General features: G+C 46.1%; 1 protein-coding gene across 1 annotated transcript in view; it reads right to left on the bottom strand.

Moving 5' to 3' along the window:
- The window catches only part of LOC136648438 (complement factor H-related protein 4-like), a 63559-nt gene that overhangs the window by 11387 nt on the left and 36551 nt on the right, over nucleotides 1-15621 (bottom strand). The window contains exons 11-13 of the mRNA XM_066624549.1: nucleotides 11828-12007; nucleotides 3429-3605; nucleotides 2974-3150 (exon numbers count right to left, since the gene is read on the bottom strand). Coding sequence (XP_066480646.1) covers nucleotides 2974-3150; nucleotides 3429-3605; nucleotides 11828-12007 — 534 coding nt within the window. The remainder of the gene's footprint in view (nucleotides 1-2973; nucleotides 3151-3428; nucleotides 3606-11827; nucleotides 12008-15621) is intronic.

A 15621-nucleotide genomic window follows, 5' to 3' on the forward strand; every position in this document is an offset into this window, starting at 1 on the left:
AAGAAATAGACAACACACGCAAAACAGCTGTCATGAACATGGAGCTGAACAGACAGCAGATGAACATCGTCGTCCTCCAAGAGATGAGATTGCCAGATTCAGAATCTGGCAAGGAGATAAATTTTTCATTTTTCTGACAGGGAAAACCACCAAGCGAGACCAGGGAACATGGCGTTGGCTTTGCAATCAGAAATACCCTGCTGAAATCCATCATCCCACCTACTGCGGGAAGTGAAAGAATTTTGTCCCTGCAGCTCCAGTCATCAGCAGGACTTGTCACTCTCATCAGTGCATATGCACCGACTCTGTGGTCTCCAGCAGAAGATAAAGACAAATTCTACGACGACCTGGCCATCACTATCAAGAAAGTCCCCAAGAAAGAGTCATTGTTCATTCTTGGCAGCCTCAATGCTAGAGTTGGTGCTGATCACAGTTCGTGGCCCACTTCCTTAGGTCAGTTCAGCATTGGGAAGATGAACGAAAATGGCCAGCACCTGCTAGAGTTTTGCTGCCATCATGGTCTCTATGTCAGCAACACATTCTTCAACACGAAGCCCCAACACAGAGTCTCTTGGAAACACTGTAATGTCCATGGCGGGCATAGACCCCGCCCCTTGGGGTGTGCCCGAGTGCGGGGGGCTTACCCTGTCGATGAGAGTTGGTCGTCAGCGGAAAAAAGGATGGGAGGCAGACACAGCTGTTTTGCACAGACGGTTTACTTGTGTCAGCCGCTTGACATTCATGGGGCCTGTTACGGCATAGGCCCCTTTGCTTTACACAGAATCGTGCTGTCGGTGCACAATAGGCTCGTTCCCCGTTCCTCCCTGGCCCCTTGAGGATTCGGGCAGAGCTCTCCGCTGGTGCCTGTCAGCCAGGGGTATGGGTTCCCGATGGCCACTGTGTTGTTGTCCAGGGTCAGCTTAGCTGTCCTCAGGAGGGCCCCTGGTACCTCCAGGCTTGCCCCCCAATCAGCCAGCCTCCAGTGGAGGTAGTTGGCTCCAAGTCCTCGGGTCTGTACCTTCCCTCCGCCTGAGGTCCCACCCAGGGCTCCGGCGAGTCTAGGATCAGGGAGTTCCCAGCCCCTCTCTCCAGGGTTAAGGTAAGCAAGGTTCCCTTTGGGGCCTGGATCGACTGCATAAGGCCGGGGTTGCTCCCCTCTCTGGCCTTCCCCTCTCTGGCCTCCCCCTCGATCCTGCTCCCACCTGGAGGCTGCCCAGCCTCCTTATGAGGCCAGCCTCAGGCTGGGCCAGCCCCACCCCTTCTGGCCAAGTGGCTGCTTGCTGCTCCCAGGAGGCCCTAGGCCCTACTCCCAGGGAGGTGTCCTGCCTGGGACCCCAGTCCTGACAGTGCTTAGGTCTTACTCCCAAGGAAGCCCCTACTCCTGAGTAGTTCCCGGCCACCTGGGCTGGGCCCAGGTGACAGACATCCACAATCAAAGTACTGGCACCAGCTTGACCTGATTCTCACCAGATGCTCCAGCCTTGCCAGCATCAAGATCTCACGCAGTTATCAGGGTGCTGCCTGTGACACTGACCACTCCCTGGTGTGCAGCAGAGTGAAACTGCGAACAAAGCGACTGTATCACACGAAAAAGGAAGGAAGACTTCGCATTGACACCAGCAAGACCCAGGATCAGGGAAATGTGGAAGAATTTCCACGAGCACTTGAGGAAATTCTTCCAGGCCTGGCCGATGCAAATGCATCCAACAGATGGAACATTTCAAGAATGCTGTTTACAACACCACCTTGTCTGTATTTGGCAAGAATACCAATGAGACTGCAGACTGGTTTGAAGCCCACTCTGAGGACTTACAACCAGTCATTGAAGAAAAGAGTAGAGCTCTAGCAGCATACAAAGCCTGTCCCAGTGAGCGCAACCTGCAGGTCCTCCAAGCCGCTCACAGCAAAGTCCAGCAGACTGCCAGGAGATGTGCTAAAGACTATTGGCTCCAACTCTGTTCCCAGATACAGATAGCAGCTGACACAGGCAACATCAAGGGGATGTATGATGGTATCAAGCAGGCCCTAGGTCCAACACAGAAGAAAATTGCCCCTCTGAAGTCTAACGCAGGCGAGGTCATCTGGGACCAGGCACAGCAGATGGAACGCTGGGTGCAGCACTACTCTGAGCTGTATTCCAGAGAAAACGTTGTTACCAAAGAAGTGCTGAACAACATTAAGTGCCTGTCTGTGTTGGAGGAGCTTGACAGTGAACCAACCCTAGAAGAACTTCACGTGGCCCTGGACTCCCTTGCCTCTGGCAAGGCACCTGGGAAAGACAGCATTCCTGCTGAGGTCCTTAAGAGGTTTCTTAATTGCTCCTGACTGCTGGATGACACTGGTATATTCCCTCTAGCCAAGCAGCAGGCAGAAGAGTGGTCCCCCAGTATCCACTGGCAATTTCCAATTGACTGGTTTCTGGGATTCCTACAAAGAATGCTGAACTAGCTGGCCTTTGGTCTGATGCTAGAAAAGTCCTCTTATGTCTCAAGCAGGAGAGGATGCTCAGATATCACATCACATGGGTTTATTATGCCTTAAGTGTTGAAACACCCCAAATATGCACTCTTGCTTTGTACATAAGAACAGCCCCACTGGATCAGGCCATAGGCCCATCTAGTCCAGCTTCCTGTATCTCACAGCGGCCCACCAAATGACCCAGGGAGCACACCAGATAACAAGAGACCTCATCCTGGTGCCCTCCCTTGCATCTGGCAGGGATGTACATGTACATTGTACATGTAGAACACATTGGTCAACTCTAGTAATTCTGAGTTAAAAAAAGACTCTTCAAGACTGAAGCTCACCCATGTTAAAGCCCAGGCCTGCATCACTGATGGCCCATCAGATCAAGCCATCAGATCAGATCAAGCACCAGCCATGTATTGTGGGCCTTCAGTATACAACAAGAAGGAGTTTCGGTTTTGTGCACATGATCACTTGTGGTTTATTGAAAATACAAAAATGAAATACCTCTGCATTGTGGCAATTCTGACCACTTCTTGTTTGAACATGTTACTGACTGAGGTCCAAAAAGACTCCACCCTCGGTCACAGCGATAGCGCACTTTCTCAAAGGGCAAATACCTTTCCTTCAGTTGACTGTCAAGATGACCATGAGAAACTACAGGTGGAGGAGCACATGTTGCATCTGAAACAAGAGATAAACACATTTTTAATTCCTGAAAAATGCCTCACAAGTGTCTTTCATTTTCACAAAACAAAGTACTTCATCTTGTTACGTGAAAAATGACAAAAGACATGTCTGTTACCAGGTCTCTCAGAATTCTACATTACCAAACTTTCATCAAGCAAGTGTAGAATCTCGTGCCATATTTCAGATTTAAAGAATCAACAAAAGAAGTGAGAATGGTTGCTGTGGTGTCCCAAGAGGACCTGAGATTAATCCTTTCAAATACAAAGTCCTACCTTTGCACACTGGTGGTTTTGACCATGTCTTATTTTCACATATTATAGTGTCTGATCCAGACATCTCGAAACCTTCATGGCATTGATACTGCACTTGGTGGCCGGGCAGGGAGGGTGCTCTTGCATCCGTTAGAACATCAGCATTGTCAACTGAAGGGAGTTCTTGACAGGTTTTATCTGAACAGGGAGATGATGCACACAAATGAGGGCTTTTCCAAATAATGCCTTTCTCCCTTGCTTAAAACTTATCACTCATTTCTCACTGGGAATAAAGGTAGCATTTCCAAGGTTTTCAGACATTCATATAGGGATGGAATATGCATAGGGGGTGAGTGAGGCTGCAGCAGCAACCCATGCCTCAGTCTACACGCATTCAAATGAAAGTTAGAACTGAGCCTGAGTGCATTCAGATGTAAGCGCATTAGGCTCTCTCCACACTCTTGGAAAGTGGGCCTTTTCAATCATTTCAACAGTGTGAAGAGAGCATTATATGCGTATAGTTGTAAAAGCATAGGCTTAATTCCAACCTGCTACTCAGTGGTTCTCAAACTCTCTGGGAGAGTTTGGGCCACAGTAAGTCCTTGTGGGGGCAGGGGCAGGCAGCGACGCAATCCCCAGGTTCATGTCGCTAAGGGAGCTGCAGGGACTGGCATTTACTTACCAGATCCTGCAGCAGCCTCCCGGGGGTGCGGGAAGCCCTGCGCGACTGCCCGCAGAGCTCCCCAAAGCTTAGAAAGTGGAGCAATCACACCCTGGTTCCACAATACCAGGAGTGGAGCACGATCGCTCCACTTTCACTTTCTAAGCTTCGGGGAGCCCTGCAGACAGTCGCGCAGGGCTCCCCGCACCCTTGGGGACTGCTGCAGGGACTGGTAAGTACATGCCAGTCCCTGTGCAACCCTTAGTGATGCGATCCTGGGGATCGCATCGCTGCCTTCTCCCTGCCCCCACCCTTTAAGGGGGCAGAGACCAGGGCCCTCAGGCTGACGCCCTAGTTTGAGAAGTGCTGCTGTAACTGAACACTAAAATAACAGCATTAAAAAATCAGAAACATAGCATTATACAGGCCACAGAAAAAAATTATATGATATATTAAAAATACATCACAGTTACAAACAAGAATATGTGAACAACAGACCCCAAAGTGCATTGAAACAGTCATGTTTTCACTGCCCTCTTCCTCAAAAAACAGCCAGAGATGGCTCCAAGAGGACCTCCTCTGAAAAGCTGTTCTACAACCTCAGCACAACTCAAAAGCTTCATCAGCCATAGTTACACTGGTAGTGGGACGGGGAGCAGGACCTCTAGTGTTGATCTCAATGTTCAGATGGGAGGAGGAAGTCCTTAGGATATCCCAGTCCCAGGTCATTCAGGGCTTTAAACATCAAACCTAGTATTGTGTTTTGGCATGGAAACAAACTGGCTATCAGTGAAGATGAAATAGTGCTGGCATTATATGCTCTGATCTGAACTGAATGGTCCAGCTAACACAACTGGCAGACAGATTTTGAGCCAATTCAAGATACTAAGCAAACCTCCAAGGCTTTCTCCTCAATGAGTTCACACTATGAATCTAATCTGCGGATCAGGGCATGAAGGACAATGGGCAAGTTTGACGTCTCTAAGATAAACCACATCTGGCACATCAGCCCAGTCTAGTAACCACCACCACCAGACTGGGAACCCCTGGCCACCACCACCATCACCTCAGCATCCAGGAGTAGCATCAGGTCTTTGTGGCAGGAGACCATCACTAGGGAATTTCCTCTCTTTTGAAACGAAATCTCAACCCTTTTTATGCTCTTTCTGGAGCTTGTATTTCTATCTGGAGCTTGTATTTTATGTTACTGTTTTGATTATTTGTGGTATGTTTATTTATGTTGTTGATTCTTGCTGTTATTGTTTTATTCTGCTATTCTTTATATCTTTTTCTAATTGTTTCATTGTAATCTATTGTGTGCTGTAAGCCACTTTGAGTGCCCAACTGTAGATGGAAAGGCAGGGTAGAAATTGTTCAATAAATAAATACCACTAGGCTGAGCAGCTGAGAATGCCTGTAACATTCAAGCAATGAACACCATAGAAAGGACAACTCGTTATACAATAAGATTGATTCACATCCCAATCCTATGGTCAGGCAGTGCTGGTGCTGGGTGTTGTAAAAGTGCTGTAAGCAACAGTGAGAAAGTGGCACCTGTGGGAAGGCCGGAGCCATCCCACAGGTGCTGCATGCCACCCGATGGCTTAACCTGGGTCATTAAGTGTTGTGCAAAGTGGTGAAGGGGTAGGGTGAGGTGGTAGGAGGGTGTTCCAGAGGTGTGGATGGGATTTTGGGGGCGGGGTGGGGAGTGGAGCGGTTCAGACTCAAGAAGAGATGGGGACCGCAGAGCAGACCTCCACCATATCCTAACCCTATCCCAGGCCTGAAAGCCCTATATGTGGCTACTCGATTCTACTGGTGGTGTAAATCTGAGTAGCTGTATTGAGCAGACTGGGGTGCTACACAGGTAGGGGAACAAATTTTCTCTTGCCCCAAGAAGACCTTCCCCTGCTCCAATCTAACCTTGGATAGGATAGGGCAGTCCATCTGTTGCATTGCAGTTGTAGACATTATGCAGCATGCTGTCCTTGGGTCAATCTTAACACAAGTGTAACAAGAGCTAAGAAGGAAATCTGAGCTATTAAGGGACCAATCCTATTGGGCCTCAGCACTGTTGGATCTCACATTCCAGCGTGCACTGTGCTTTACGGTGGTCACAGATCATGACCCACTATTCTGCATAGCCAGACCACTGGTGAAAGCAGCTTGCTGCCAGGGCCATGTGCCAGCAGCCACTGGAGAAGGCCCGGCACCGGTAAGTTGGTGCAGGGGTGATGTTGGCGGAGAGGGAGTGGGCTGAATGGGGAGTGAGAGGCTCCAGAGAGGAAAGGAGATATTTTTCCCTTCCGTAAGCCTCCTGCTCTGCAATGGGTCTTCTCCGACCTATGCCAGCAATTTTACTGGCACAAGTCCAAGGAGAGAGAGGGAGCAGGGAAACAGTGAAACTTCTTGATTCTTTAATTTTAATTTAAGTTTTTCATAATTTCAGCAATTGTTTTTCTTTCCGGGTCGTATCTTTCACTAAGTCTATTTCTTACTTGCCCATTTTTTAAATTTCCCCTCTTTCAAGCATTTCAAGTTACTGATAGCAGCACAAAGTTTATTTATTTTATTTTCTAACTGAATTTTCCACCGAGATGTGCCAGAGCGTTTCGTTTTGGTAATTTGTAACCAAGTTCTATGGATATTATGGCAGCATAAGTGGGTTTGTTTCCTTCAGAGAGTTTGCTGGAATTGAAATGATGGCTTCATTTGCATCTTTAAGTAGAACTTTCACTTGTTTATTCCAATATTGGTGCATTACAGGAAGTATGACAGTGTACATCTTGACTGACATGGTTTAGCATTTTTCCTTTCAGGAGGTTTTATTGTTCTGTCAGTTCATGGTGTCTAAATTGTTCCATATATTGTTCTTCATCTATAATATTTATTTCCACCATCAAGTTGTTTTCTGTGTCTTGGCCATGACTTTGTGTTGGTAGTCCTTTTGCCAGCTTTTGTATTTCTTGCAATTCTAATTTGGTGAATACTTTGGTCTGGATGATAAACCTTCTTTGATCCATTATTCATTGCTCTGTTATACCACTGTCTGGCTGTTTTGCTTTCCAAATTTCCATCATTCTTTTTTGAAAGCCAGAGACTGATGGATTTGCCTTGTAATAACATTTCATGATTTCTTGGTTTTTGATGGTTGTCCAAGTTTTGCGTTTGGGGTGTTCCAGCAGCATTGCAACAGCCTGTCCTGGTTCCTCCACAGGAACTGCTGAGCCCAATTTATCAACAGATGTTCAGGAGCATCCGACACGGTCCTTGTTGACCCAGGCAACAACCAATCTGGTATGAATTTTGGTTTATTTTTTCTCATCATAACTGACGGTAGTTGGGCATTTCAGTCTGGCTTCTCAGTTGAGACCTGTCTGCCTTGGATGACCTGTACTACCGCCAGCATAGCTCTCAATATCATCAAACTACACAAGCCCCATCACCACATCAAGCTAGTGTCCTTGGAGGACATTTATTATTATTATTATTATTATTATTATTATTATTATTATTATTATTATTATTATTATTATTATTATTAATTCCTTTTAAAAATACCTTTCACAGCCCAAACCTAACAAAATTCTTTCATACCTATGCAGTGGAACCAGCGCGGCTTGCGTTTCATACTGTGGGGGAAATCTGAAGTCTGGAGGTATCATTGAGGTAAGGGGACATTTGTCCCCCCTTGCCCTGGGGAAAGCCCAGCTGTGGCAATGGGTCTGCTTGGACCTGTGCCTGCTAAATCTCTGTCGCAAGTCTGAGTGGATCCATGTTAATGGATCTTGCCCAAAAAGAGGGGCAGGATATGGCACACACCAGAGACAGCGATCCCTGGGGCCTATCTGCCCCACTGCCACCCTTCTCCCTCCCTGTTACACCACTCTCCGTCCCATCCCTGTCCCTCTGCTGTCCAGTGCAGGCCTTACCTGCTCTGACATGGGGTGTCCCTGCCACTGGCAGGCTGGCTCAGGCCTTCCTGCTGGCGCCACAAACTCCTACACAGTTGCAAAGTGCTTTATGACACTTTTGCAACAGCGTTCACCAGAGGAGCATGCACTCTGTTGGTGCACAAGCACCTTAGGAATGTGTCATTAATCTTCTATTATGTACGAGGGTCGCCCAGAAAGTTTCATTGCCAGGAGATGTGCTAACGACTACTGGCTCCAGCTCTGTTCCCAGACACAGATAGCAGCTGACACGGGCAACATCAAGGGGATGTATGATGGTATCAAGCAGGCCCTAGGTCCAACACAGAAGAAAATTGCCCCTCTGAAGTCTAATGCAAGCGAGGTCATCCAGGATCGGGCACAGCAGATGGAATGCTGGATGTAGCACTACTCTGAGCTATATTCCAGAGAAAATGTAGTCACCGAAGAAGCACTGAACAACATTGAGTGCCTGCTTGTGTTGGAGGAGCTTGACAAGAGAACCAACCCTAGAAGAATTTCCCATGGCCCTGGACTCCCTTGCCTTTGGCAAGGCACCTGGAAAAGGCAGCATCCCTGCTGAAGTCCTAAAGTGCTGCAAAGAGATCATTGCCACTGAGCTGCATGAAATCCTCTGCCTCTGCTGGAGAGAAGGTGGAGTACCTCAAGACATGAGGGATGCAAACATCATCACGCTGTACAAGAACAAAGGTGACAGGGGTGACTGCAACAACTACCGCGGCATCTCTCTCCTTAGCGTTGTAGGAAAGCTGTCTATCCAGAATCGCAGTGCGGATTCTCAGCCAACAGGTCCACCACTGATATGGTATTCTCCCTTAGACTGCTGCAGGAGAAATGCAGGGAACAATGACAGCCACTCTTTATAGCCTTCATAGATCTCACGAAGGCTTTCGACCTGGTCAGCAGTGACGGCCTCTTCAAGATTCTCCCCAAGATCGGATGTACACCCAGGCTCCTCAGCATCATCAGGTCTTTCCAGAAGGACATGAAGGGCACTGTTGTCTTTGATAGCTCCACATCAGACCCCTTTGACATCCAAAGCAGAGTGAAGCAGGGCTGTGTTCTTGTGCCGACCTTGTTTGGGATTTTCTTCGCTGTCCTGCTGAAGCATACCTTTGGAACTGCAACAGATGGAATCTATCTCCGGACCAGATCAGATGAAAAGCTCTTCAACCTCTCCAGACTGAGAGCAAAGTCCAAAGTCCAGCTGAAATGTCTGCGTGACTTCCTCTTTGCCGACAATGCAGCTGTCATCACCCACTCTGCCAAAGATCCCCGGCAGCTCATGATTCGTTTTAGCAAGGCCTGCCAAGATTTTGGACTGATGATCAGCCTTAAGAAAACACAGATCATGGTTCAGGATGTGGACTCACCTCCCTGCATTACAATCTCTGCGCATGAACTGGAGGTTGTCCATGACTTTGTGTAACTTGGCTCAATGATCTCCGACACTCTTTCTCTCAATACTGTATCGTTAAAGCAGCTACCACTTTTTCAAGACTCACAAAGAGAGTCTGGTCCAACAAGAAGCTGACGAAACATACCAAGATCCAGGTCTACAGAGCTTGCATCTTGAGTACACTTCTGTACTGCAGCGAGTCATGGACTCTTCACTCACAACAGGAGATGAAACTGAACACTTTCCACATGCGCTGCCTCTGACGCATCCTCGGCATCACCTGGCAGGACAAAGTTCCAAACAACACAGTCCTGGAATGAGCTGGAATCCCTAGCATGTATGCACTGCTGAAACAGACGCCTGCGTTGGCTCGGTCATGTTGTGAGAATGGATGATGGCTGAATCCCAAAGGATCTCCTCTATGGAGAACTCGTGCAAGGAAAGCGCCCTATAGGTAGACCACAGCTGCAATACAAGGACATCTGCAAGAGGGATCTGAAGGCCTTAGGAGTGGACCTCAACAGGTGGGAAACCCTGGCCTCTGAGCAGCCCGCTTGGAGGCAGGCTGTGCAGCATGGCCTTTCCCAGTTTGAAGAGACACTTGGCCAACAGTCTGAGGCAAAGAGGCAAAGAAGGAAGGCCCAGAGCCAGGGAGACAGACCAGGGACAGACTGCACTTGTTCCCGGTGTGGAAGGGATTGCCACTCCCGAATCGGCCTTTCAGCCACGCTAGATGCTGTGCCAGAACCACCATTCAGAGCGCAATACCATAGTCTTTCGAGACTGAAGGTTGCCAACTAATATGGGCAAATCATTGCTGGCTCAGCTGGTCCCTCCCTCCATGCTCTAGATGAGCTGCTGACCATTTAATACTTTTTAAAATGCCACATGCAGATTTTTTTCATTTGAATGTTGCAGAGCTAATCCAGGGAGAAGGATGAAGTAGATTTGATAGCATGAAAACAATTAATCAGCCCTGTTCACAGCTAGCTTCTGCTACAAATTTGTGAAACTCAACTCTGGAGAAGAAGCAGAATGTTTTGAACTGGTGGGCAGGGAGGGAACTTCCAAACTGGCCCACCACCCTGTGCAGAGTGCCTTCTCCCAAAGCTCAACACAACCCTGTCAATACATAGCTGTGTAGTGTGAGAACCTCACCAGCATGTATGCAGACACTAGAAGTAATACAGTTAGGACATTTTCAGGGAAGAGAAAACAAGCACCCTCAAAATTCTGAGCACTAACAGAGAGGCACAGGAAGACTTCTCTTAGTCAGGAGAAGAATAGGGGTGGATAGATGTACTAGAACTACTCACATGCTTTGTCTATTTAGTCCAACATGCTGCTGGTAGTAAATATTTTAAACTCCCAACTATTCAGTGCAAATAAAGTTACATTTGAAGGTGAAAGCTACCCCAATTAGGTGGCTGTTTGGACCATTGGCCATGCTTCTTTAATTACCAGACTCAAATATATAGATGGTGTCTGGAAGAAAATCCATAGGGCCAACAGAGAAAAGTGGGGTGCAGTGGAAGATTGGATGGGGAAGTGCTGGTAACAGTATACTGGGTAGGAGGATAGCCAACACCTCAAGCTGTGCTGGAAACAGTCCCTAGGAACTGCATGATGCCTGAACAGGTCAATTTGAGCAAGTGTCCTTCCTAAAGCACACTGACGTGTGAAGACTTCTGTGAGGCTGGCAGAAGGATTAGAGAATATGCAGAGAGGAGAGGAATCTAGCTCCCCCTCCCCACAAATGCATAAGTCTCATTATTAGCAAATCTAGCTGTATGGATGAAAACGCAGTCATGGTTTGGGAATGGTCAAGAAATGTGCAAGGCTTTCATCCATTTTCAATCTATAAGGACCCAGCATTTCTTAAAAAAAAAAAAAAAAACATAGTTAGCCATAGCCCCTTGAATGGCACCAATGGTCACAATGTTTGACCCTGGTTGGTTGGCAACCTTCAGTCTCGAAAGACTATGGTATAAGCCTACAGCACCCAGTATCCCAAGCGGTCTCCCATCCAATTACTAACCAGGCCTGACCCTGCTTAGCTTCCAAGATCAGAAAAGATCAGGCATGTGCAGGGTAACAGTTGCTGCAAAAAAATATGGAATGCTTCACAAATTTGTGTGTCATGTTTGACCCTAACTCATGGATTAATACCAGCATTAATTACGCATGAACAAAAATATCTCCAGTAAACCTTCCATTCCTGTCAAAAACAAGTAGCAAACAATGGAGTGTCTGGACTACAAGAATGAAAGTGGCATTTCCATTAGAAAGCAGTACTGCTTTGGGAATAAGCAAGACAACTAAGTACAAAGTAAAATCCACCACAATACACTTTTCTTAGAATAAGCTAGTAACCATAATAGACAAAAATGATATTTTGTTTGCTTACGCTGACAGTCAGGCTTTGGGTCCCATCCTTTCTCTGTACAGACTGTGTGTTCTCCAGTGGTACTATTACTTGTTTCATATCCATCATGACATTGAAAAACCAGTTTTTCCATGAACAAGAAAACTGATTTAGTTGCGTTGATGAAGATCATATTCCTTTCAGGTGGCTTTCGGCATGTCTCTGAGGAATCAAAAACCAGATATTTAAGGATCAACTGTTGCTTTCTCATAAGTCTACAGCATGCACTCTAAAGCCTCTAGACCAGAAGTATCCAGACTGTGTGGTAATTGGGCTCTCCAAATTATCTAGCCATCACTTGCTCTCAGTTGCTGAGCTATGAAGTTGTAATAGAAAGTCTGAAAGAAGTTGAAAGGCCTTGCTTGGCACTTATCTCTTTCTTATCTACGGAATGCTAGCTGGAGCCTGCTGCAGGGAAGCTAGGCAATGTATCTAGATCACCATCAGAAGCGATGCTGGCATTGTGCTGTGCAGAAAGACATGTGCTTCTGTCGGTAGCATCTCCAGAAGGATATCATAGGAAAAGCTATAATTTCTGTCAAAGGCTAAAAGGAACCCTATAAAGAACAGTGGTGCAAATATGGGCTACCAAAATGATCAAGGGCTTTTCGCTTGGGAAAAAAGGGGTGGGGAGAAGGTGTTGTGAGGAAGAAAATGGAATTTTATCAAATTAGAGACAGTTTGCACTGGGAAGCAGAAACAGAAACCTGGAACAGGTTGACCAGCCTGTCGTTTCCTGGGTCCCTTCTCCTTCCTGATCTTTAAAAAGGGAAACTATAGGTCGGTCAGCCTAATGTCTATACCGGGTAAGATGGTGGAATGCCTCATCAAAGATGAAATCTTAAAACACAAGGACAAACAAGCCTTGCTGAGGGAGAACTAGTATGGCTTCTGTAAGGGTAAGTCATAAATCTTTTAAAATTTTTGAAAAGGTCTACAGGCATGTGCACGCAGGAGAACCTGTGGATATTATATATCTGGATTTTCAGAAGGCGTTTGATACAGTCCTTCACCAAACTGATAACAATATGCTGAGCTCACAATATAGAAATATCCCAAGATGCCCAGTTCACCCATAAGGCTCTTCTCTGACCAAAAGCCAGCATCTAAAAATCCCTCTTAGAGAACAGGCTAACTGTGGTATGTTCACAAGGGTAAACAGAAAGTCATAAATAAGAGCCATAAACAAATAAAAGGGATGCATAGAGTACCAGATCCTTTGTAATGGATATATCTGTAAACAAATTGCCGATGCGTATCGAATTGCCCTCCTGAACATCCTGAGGATCAAGATGTTGATCTGATAACCAAGCCAAATGTTTGTGGGACTGTTGGTCTGTTATTTTTCCCATGCTTGCCATGGATGTGTTTTGCTGTCTTTGTGTGCTCTTTTGTCCCCCCTCCCCTACCTAGTCTATCCTATAAAACCAGCATCATTGTAATTGTTCACGGTCTCTCCACGTGTGTGTGTTTGTGGAAGGCCCCGTTTGCAAACGAGTAAAACGTTAGAAGTCCTTTGAATTCTCCTGTCGCCTGTTTGTTTGCCTCTCCAAAAATCCAAAGAACCGTGTGTGTGTTCATTCGGGAACAGTTTTTGGTGCCTCAACTCGGATTGGAAGGCAAGGCTCTGTGGGGATCGAGACGAAGTCACTGCAGGGGACAGCGCACCGCCAGAAGGTAAAGTGAGTCGGCTCCCACACCCTTTGTGTGTGTCCTGGCGCTGGGTTGTCTCTGAATCTGACCGTCTCCTTCTCCGCAAGAAAGAGCCCAGGAGAACGGAACTTCGCCCGCGGAAAAGTACAGCGCGCTTAGGTGAGAATTCTCTGTGGGAGGTTTTAGTGTGAAGCCTCAGTGGGGAGGGTGATTGTGTTTGTATTACTGTACATACATATTGCTGATTGTGTTTGAATTACTGTACATATTTGTATATTATTGTACATTTTGCTGTGTGTGTGCGCCCATCTCTGTGGCTTCAGAGCAAGGCCATGTAGTTCTCTGCCTGACTGAGTGTTGTGTGACTGAGATACGAATGAGAATATGAGTGTGTGTGTGTGTGTCAAAGCAGCAAATCCCCAGGTTTTGAAGGATTGGCCATGAGTGAGTCACTGTTTTGGGCAGCCGGTCCAGCTGAGACCTGGCTCCCAGCTCCCAGCCCGACCCAGCTGAGACACAGGAGGCCAGCCTGTGTGACAATTAAGATGAGGCACTCAGAGCCTGGGCCTGAAGGAAGAAACCCTTTGAAATGCATATTGGATAACTTTGAGTCTCTGGGAAGGGGAAACCCCACCCTTCTGAATGGGCGCATTACTGGCCAACTCAGAATTTCAAAGGCCAACAGTTGGTATTGTTGGCAACCTTCAGTCTCTGAAGACTATGGTATCACGCTCTGGATGGTGGTTCTGGCATATGTTGTTAACCAGGTCTCACTAGTTTCAGGAAGGCATTAGACATTGGATCTTTCCTGAGTTTCAACAAGGCCCCCTCCCTTCTCTCCTCCAAAGTACTCAGTGTTCTGCTTGCCTGCCCCTTCCCCTCAGTGTTCATGACATCCCTCTCTTCTATCTGCTTGGCAATTTCATATGATGTGTTCTGTCTTCCCTTGTCTGAGAGACAAGATACAATTCGCTGTCTTGTTCATGGGTGCTCAGGATCAGGCTCATTTGAACTTAGTGTTTTTTTAAGGCACTTACTACTAAGTGCATTGAAAAAGCAAACTTCTAAGCAAACTACACTGCGTGTTTGCTTAGAAACACAGCCTGCAAAACAATACATGTGCCCATTACATAGATCAGCAAAACTGAGTCAGTGAGATCCTAGGGGCCAGAATACAAGCTAAAAATGCTCAGATTGATTTAGAGAGACCCCAAAGTATAGTTTCCAGCTGCAATAATAACCATGATTTGCTTCCTACCTATTTAAGTAACTAAAAAAGACTAATTGCAGCTGCAACCAACCTAGACAATTGTCAAAAGTGTGTTTCTCTTTAAATACAACCTTTAATCATTCTTAATAACTTTTGGATTTCACAAGTGTGCAAAGCAGGAAGTCTGTGTGTTCCCCCTCCCCAAAAGAAGGGAAAGCTGGAGAACCCCTCCTAGCCTTTGTGCCTCAAGGCATGCACAGAGTGCAAAATAGTAGCCAAAAAAAGGAAAGCCTCTAATGCCTAACTTTGCAATGGCTATCTTTTGTTTTAACCCTTTTTGTTTCAGCAACAAGTAAAGACAAAGAAAACAGCATTTGCCCTCCAGAGGACAAATTTACTTAATCTCATTTCCTTTACAGGATCTAAGCCCCGACGCCTATATCTGTATATATTTTAGTTTGGTTTAATACTAATCAAGTATTTCTTCTTCTAATGGAAAGATTGTCATGACAAATTCTTTTAATTCTACTTATGTTCTCTGCTTATATACATATAAATACTAAAATGTTCTATATGTTTGTTGGATGTGTGTGTGTGGTATGAAAGAAGCGCTTTGTCTGTCTTTGTTCTTGTTTGTTTTTGACTTATAGTGAAGTCTATCTGAAGCCCACATGACTTCCTTTCTGTAATAGGCCTGATATTCGTTGCAACAATTCTTATTATTTTTGTATATTGAGCTCATTACCATTTTTGGTACCATGGTTCCTTTTTTTCTGTTTTTAAACATGTAAGAGTACTCTTATCAAATGTACTTTATTTTCACACAAACCCCCCCTCATCCAAGAGGAAGGGAACATGAAGAATAACCCTAAGGTAATTGGACAAAACGTTTTGTTCCATCAATGATGAATAT

This window comes from Tiliqua scincoides, chromosome 4, assembly GCF_035046505.1.
Source record: "Tiliqua scincoides isolate rTilSci1 chromosome 4, rTilSci1.hap2, whole genome shotgun sequence".
Classification (NCBI taxonomy): Eukaryota; Metazoa; Chordata; class Lepidosauria; order Squamata; family Scincidae; genus Tiliqua; species Tiliqua scincoides.